We start from the raw sequence: 7200 nt of genomic DNA, 5'->3' as shown, positions 1-7200 counted from the left end.
ATACCAGCCAGGAGGGGGCTGATACCGGCCAGGAGGGAGCTGATACCAGACAGGAGGCTGAAGGTACCACTGCTGCGGACCCGAGCTCCGAGGAGAGTGCCGAACTAGAAGAAAGCCCTCCCTTAGGCTCAGAACCCTCTGCCCAGCCTGAGTCACAAGAAGAAACCGAGGTCACAGCAGAAGCAGCATCACCCCAAGGCTGATCTGCAAAAATCTATAGTTGCTTTTGTATTTTTAGTAACCTTAGCCCTTCTTCCTAGAATATTTTAAAATACCTTAAAGAATTTGGCTTTACTAATAGATATTTGATTGGGATTTGGTGTTTTACATGTCTCCATAGTTTTCTACCCTCTAAAATCAGGCTGTGTTAAGACCTTAAATAGTGTTAAGTTCGAATTTAAGTTTTACGTTTTAGAAAATGAGTGACCTATGCAACCGGTGTCACTTTGATTTCGCTTTGCCTTTCTCATTATTATATGTAAGACTAGATTATTGGGTCTGACGTGAACTCATTTAAATAAAACTAGAAAATCCTAAATGTTTCTAGTCCTTGTTGGGGGAGGGGAGTTTGTGATCTGAATAAGGATGACTCTGACCCAGGCTGGCCTGGGAGCTCGCTATGTAGCTTGGGCTGGCAGCCTTGCTTTGAGCCAGGTTCACAGATGTGAGCCATGACCACACCCAGCCTAGGGGTTCTATTCTTACTATGTACATGTAGAAATACAGTGTACTGTATATTAAGATACATATAGACATCTTCACATGAAGAAACCAAGCTTTGTAGTAGTGCTGAAGGAAAACTAGCGCTCTGTAGAGCTCTGCCCTTTCCCTAACTCGTTACATAAGGGAGGATGCCTTGCTTTTCTGGTTCAGTTCAGTGTTTACTGAGGTCTTCGGCTTCCTGCCAGGAATCATTCATGCACGTATGCATCGCATGCAACAAACCCTTGCAGTGCGCCTTTCAGTCTACCAGCTACTGTTTTGGTAGTCCTTAGTATATATTTCTGAGTGGAATTAGATAATAAAACAAAGAAGAAAATTATATATAGGGACTAGGTAGAATTTGTAAGTATTGGTTGGGAGTGAAATTGTCATTTTAGATGACAGTAAAAGCGGGTCTTATTTTATTTTATCACAATCCTTGCCTCAAACTCACTACGTAGCCCCAAAGCTAGCATTAAACTTCAAATCCTCCTGCCTCGGTGTCCTAAGTCCTAGATTTATAGACATGTGCCACCATACCCAACCAGAACAAACCTTTTTTTATGAAGGTGCCTTTTAATAAAGACTGATGACTCCGTAGAGGGAATAATGCCAGATGAAGGAGCAGAAAAGCACAATTCATCTGCAGCCCGTGCATGCTGGAAAGTTCCAGAATTTGAGTTGGTCAGTATGAATGAAGCAGAGTAAGAACAAGGAAGAATAACTGGAGATGTCTCAGAAAGAAAGGGAGTGGGTGAATCCATGCAGGATGATGCTTGCCTATTTCACCCTAGCACTCAGAGACTGGGCATGAAAGATCATGAGTTCAAGGTCAACTCTAGCTACATACATAGAAAGGCCTGTTTCAAAGGAGACCTGGGGTGGGGTAGGGGGAGATGGCCTAGATAACACAGAGTTATGCAAGATTTGGGGCATTACTGGGGTTAAATGTGGCCACTGCTGACGTTCTGTTTTGATCCCCTTAACTGGATACATTTGCTCCCAGCTGCTCTGACTATCCGCATCCTTCTCCAACCCCCTCCCTGGCTGGCCCTCACCCCAGGCAGCGCACAACCAACGACTGACTCTCAGAGCCGCAAAAACTGGGGCCAGCTGCAAAGCTCTACCTGAGTCGGATCGCAACTGAAGCAGGTCCTTGAAGAGATTATGCCCTGCTTAACACCGAGCTTTCCTGCTTCCCTCCCCCATTCTCCAGAGAGCATTCTTCCAGTAACAATGCTCGCTGACGACCCTGCGTCTAAGGAATGTTACTTTGGAAGGTCGACGGTGGGCATGCCTACGTTAGGAAGGAATAGAAGGACGAAAGTGAAATCCTAAGCAGTTAACGCCCTGGGATTTGAGAGGTAGAGACACAGAAACCACAGGACTCAATCAGGACTCCAAGGACAGAATGACACCTTGTAGTTGCCTCTGATTTCAGTATCAAGTCTTCATGAGACCCATAAACCTAAGACCCGTGGATAAATTAAAGAGTTGCTCAGTCGGGGCTGGAGAGATTGCTAAGTGGCTAAAAGAACTCACTGTTCTTTTGAAGGTCTTGAGTTCAATTCCCAGCACTCACATTGGCAGCTCACAACTTCTCTGATGCTATCTTCTGTTTTGCAGATGTACATGCAGGCAAAGTAGCCATATACATACATATATACATGCATACATACATACATACATAAAAAATAAATGAGATGAAACAGAAGATACACAGACAGAGAGAAAAAGAAAGAGACAGAGAGATAGGGAAAGAGACAGACAGAGAAAGAGACAGAGAGAGAGACAGGGACAGAGAGAGAGATTTTGCCACTGTTTTATTTTTTAATTAATTAACTAATTTGGTTTTGAAGGCAGGGTTTCTCTGTAGCCTTGGCTGTCCTGGAACTCACTCTGTAGACCAGGCTCCACCTCCTGAGTGCTGGAATTAAAGACATGTCCACCTGGCTCTTGGTCACTATTTTAGTTGAGATAGTTTCTCCTATAAAGAAGAGAAACTGAAAATTATTCAAGAACAGAGGCAGTTATCACACAATGAGGGTATCCAGGGCTGGTTCAGTGACTCAGTTATCAAGAGCTGGGACGTTTATCATCATGCTTTCAATCAAGCAGGCTTGGCAGCTGGGCCTGGGTTCAGTGGTTGAGAACAAACATTGTTCTGGCAGAGGACCTGGACTTCATTCCCAACATCTGGTATCTGTGCCATATAGATCAGCCACAAAAAAGAAGTTCTCTCATCTTAGAAAGAAAACCTTAAATGCAGACTTCTCTTTTTAACTCCTTATTGTAGAAGAACCTAAAACAAAAGTAGAATAGTGTAATAAAAGTTTCTGTGCCCTACATGAAGATTTAGCAACTGTAAACTAAAGATAAACTCCCCCCTCCCCCATTGCCTTCAACAACTATGCCTTAGGCTCTGCCTGTAGCTAATATCAGATGTGGGAATGAGGCTCTACAGTGGAACCTACAAAATAAAATCTATGCATGCAAAATGATGATAATTTGGCTGGGGAGTTAGCTCAGTGGCAGAGCCCTTGCCTGGCATACTGAAGGCTTTCTATTCAGTCCCCAGCACTACACAACCAAAAAAATCAACATTTAAAGGTAGGTCCATCCAGACTCATTCTCAGGGACCCACTTCCCCCAAAGAGGCTACATAGCCTTCCAACACAGTACCATCAATCAAGTATCAAGTGTACAAACAGGGTCTGGAGAGTTGGCTCAGTGGTTAAGAGCACTGACTGCTCTTCCAGAGGTCCTGAGTTCAATTTCCAGCAACCACATAGTGGCTCACAACCATCTGTAATAAGAGCTGATGTGCTCTTCTGGTGTGTCTGAAGAAAATAATAGTGTACTCATATGCATACAATAAATAAATAATTTTTTTTAAAAGTGTGTATACAATACTCTACTAGGGACGTTTCACAAGCTGAAACCTTCATAGACTGGTAAGAGATCTGATCACTGATGAGGTAAATACTAACAAATTAGTATATTATTATTTGCAGTGTTGGTAATCACTGTTGCTTCTGCCAGCTGGCTCTCTTATCTCTGAGCCACACTGCCATGCATAAAGCCAAATATTTCTGTGAAAAATCTGACTGACTTGGAACTGACCTCCACATATGCTTATACACATGCACACATACACACATACACACATATGCACTCACACATTCACACACATACACACACATATACACACTCACACATACACACTGCTCACTACTTTAAACACACACATATAGACACAATATACACAGACACACACATATAGACACACACACACACGAACACACAAAATAAGTAAAACCCCTTATTATTCTGGTCATTGTGTTTTCCTGCAGATCTCAGCTACTTTCCTTCCACACAATTCAGACATCATAAATGATTTCACATTAGTTCTTGAAACAGACACCCCTGTTTTATGCCTCAATGACTGTGTATATGTAGGGGCTGGAAACACACCCCATGGTTTCTTGATTGCTAATTGATGTGGGAAGGCCCAGACCACTGTGGGTGGTGGGCATGGGCTATATGAGAAAGCTTGCTGAAAGCCAGACTTGGTGGCACTTGGTAGGTAGAAGCAGGTGGATCTCTGAGTTTGAGACAAGCCTGATCTACACAGTGAGTTCCAAATCAGCCAGGGCTACACAGAGGAATCCTGTCTTGAAAAACTAAAAGAAAAAGAAAGGTGGGGGGGGGCAAGAGATGAAAAGGGAGAAGAAGGAAGAACAGGAAGAGGAAAAGGAGGAGGAGGAAGAGGAGGAGGAGGAGGAGGAGCAGGAGGAGGAGGAGAAGGAGGAGGAGGAGAAGCAGCAGCAGCAGTCTCCTGAAAGTAAGCCTGAAGAAAACCAGAAAGCAGAAAGCAGAGCTCCTTCTGGGTTCTGCCTCAGTTCCTACCTCCAGGCTCCTACCTTGAGTTCTTGAGGCAGCTTCCCTAGAAGATGAACTATAACCTGCAAGTTTAATAAACCTTGCTCCCCAGTTGCTTTTGTGTGGAGTATTTCCCCTTTGCAACAGAAACCAGACTAGAACAGCTGGTCTGCTTTGATATTTAAAATATGCACCTCAGTTCCTCCCCACCCCACCCCCACCCCCGGGGGTTGGAAACCAAACTGATACGTTATTATAACTTCCCTAAAATAATTATAACATTGATGTAAACTTTCCTCAGATTCTACAGGTGCTCAACTAAATACATTCTCAAATACAAATACAAATGTTTTGCCTGAAGAAGGAAGCCTGGTTTCCCTCTCTATACAAAGCCCATCTGTTATTCTAGGCGGGATTTTTCACTGATTTTAAGAAGCATGATATTTATCGATCTAGCACTGATTTCCCCATGTCCACCGTCCTTCACATCTTTTCCATAAACCAGAGAGGGCAAATGCAGGGTGTGGGCTCGGCCATGCTCTAAGGCTTTCTGAACGGTCCACCAAGCAGCTCAAGCCTAATCAGCTTACATAAGAGCAGCCACCACAGGCCAGGCGCATCCCAGTGTGAATACATCTGCCGCTTCGAATTAGTGTAGCTCCACTGTTCCTCAAGAGATGTTCCCAGCTATTTTCAAAGCTGACTCTTTATATCAGAGTGACTAGCTCTGTCCTAAGCTGACTGCCTAATGCCCCACCTCATAATTTCTTAAAATTCCTTCAAGAAAAGTCAGTCAAATAAAGTTTCTGTGAGAACTTACGTAAGTTCTTGCAAGGACACTGGTTTTTATCCAGTGGTACGGTAGCTTCAGTAGAGGTATGCACGAGGACAGTAATGAAGCCTGCTGTTTACAGCTTGTTTCATCCTTTCTTACCTAGTGACTGTTTTCAGTTATGGGAGCATTTCTTGCTTCTCTAAATTTAATTTCCTGTTTTCTTGCAGCCATTAACTGGAAGCAGAGTTTCTCATATCCTTCTTCAGACTCAAACCTGGCCATCACCTCAACTCTCTACAATTTTTATCCTGTGGAAGATACATGGTTGAAAATAAAGGGGCTGACCAGATGACTCAGCAGAGAAGGACACTTGCTTCCATGATGAGCTGAGTTTGCTACCGAGGGCCCACATAGTAGAAGGAGAGCACCAGCTACTGGAACTTGACCTCTGACCCCTACACATGTGCTGTGGCACATGCTCAGCCGCATGCATGCATACATACATACATACATACATACATACATACATACATACATACATGCATACAATGATTTGTTGCCCCCCAATCTATAGCTCCAATGGGTGTTTTTTGTTCTCTAGGAGAAAAGAGTTGTTCCTAAGAGTTGAAACCATGACCTTGCACATGCGACATGTGTTTTACCACTGATCTATACCTCTTGCCTATTTCCATAGTTTCTTCTCTCTTTCCTAAGCTTTAACTCCCTGTGTAACTGAGGGTAGCCTTGAACACCTGATCAGCCTGATTTCACTTCCCAAGTGTGGTGCTTACAGACATGCGCTGCCACAGGGGACTCATGGTCACTATTCCTTCCCACAGTCTGTCTCCATCCTTCTCCTTTTTTTTCCTCTTGGCCTTTTTTCAGAGGGTATTCTGAATATTTGAAAATAAGTTACTTTTCCTACTATAATCTATTTGTGTTCTTCTTCATTGTTATCCCCTAAATAAATAAAATAAACTTGCATTTTATAATTATAATATAGCATCATATATTGCATTATGCATTTATTAATTAATTCATTTATTAATTTATTTAGTGTAGCTAAAAGCTATTTAAAAGCATTTGTTAGGGGTATATATGTCAGTGTTTGTGTGCCAAAGTATAAGTATACAAAAAGTGCAGAGGTCAGAAGGATGCCACATGAGTATCTGTTCTCTCTCTGTCTCTCTCTCTTTCTCTCTGTCTCTTTGTCTCTGTCTCTGTCTCTGTCTGTCTCTGTCTCTGTCTCTCTGTCTCTCTGTCTCTCTGTCTCTCTGTCTCTCTCTCTCTCTCTCTCTCTCTCACACACACACACACACACACACACACACATCACACATCACACACCACACACACACTCTCCAGGTCTCATAACCTTGGCTGGCCTGGAATTTGCCATGTTGACCAGGCTGGCCTTGAACTCATAGAGATCCACCTCCCTCTGCCACCTGACTGTTGCAATTAAAAGCATGAGCTCCCCCACTAATAACCCTGTCCACCCCTCATTCTCTGTCCTACCCTGTGGGGCCTGAGGAGTAAATGCAGCAAAGGCTTTACCTGCTGAGCCATCTCAGTGGCTCACACTGTGTATTTATTGACTGAATTGGTAAGCATATTCTGATTTCAGTTTCAATTTTAATATTAGAGGTGAATGAGGGACAATGAGGTGGTTCCAAGGACAGAAAGACTTGTGGCTCAAGCCTGACAACCAAGTTCAATGCCAAGAACTCAAGAAGGAAGGAGCTGACTCTTGAATGTTGTCCTCTGATCTCCACATCTGCAAACCCACCCCATAACACACAATAATAAATTAAAAACTAAAGGAACATGCATGTTCAATC

General features: G+C 43.2%; 1 protein-coding gene and 1 long non-coding RNA gene across 2 annotated transcripts in view; one reads left to right on the top strand and one right to left on the bottom strand.

The window, feature by feature from the left end:
- Mgarp (mitochondria localized glutamic acid rich protein) overlaps nt 1-538 on the top strand; it is an 8416-nt gene extending 7878 nt beyond the window's left edge. Inside the window, exon 5 of the mRNA XM_031376118.1 lies at nt 12-538. Coding sequence (XP_031231978.1) covers nt 12-203 — 192 coding nt within the window. The 3' untranslated portion in view covers nt 204-538. The remainder of the gene's footprint in view (nt 1-11) is intronic.
- Nucleotides 539-1272: 734 nt separating this feature from the next.
- Nucleotides 1273-2308, bottom strand: LOC116094010. Its single transcript, XR_004119925.1, has 2 exons — nt 1830-2308; nt 1273-1361 (listed from the first exon to the last, which is right to left on the bottom strand). It is a non-coding gene; the product is annotated as an uncharacterized LOC116094010 (long non-coding RNA).
- Nucleotides 2309-7200: the final 4892 nt, after the last annotated feature.

Source organism: Mastomys coucha, unplaced genomic scaffold (genome assembly GCF_008632895.1).
Source record: "Mastomys coucha isolate ucsf_1 unplaced genomic scaffold, UCSF_Mcou_1 pScaffold16, whole genome shotgun sequence".
NCBI classification, from domain to species: Eukaryota; Metazoa; Chordata; class Mammalia; order Rodentia; family Muridae; genus Mastomys; species Mastomys coucha.
Note: the sequence above shows the minus strand (reverse complement) of the source record. Positions and strands in the feature narration are given on the sequence as shown.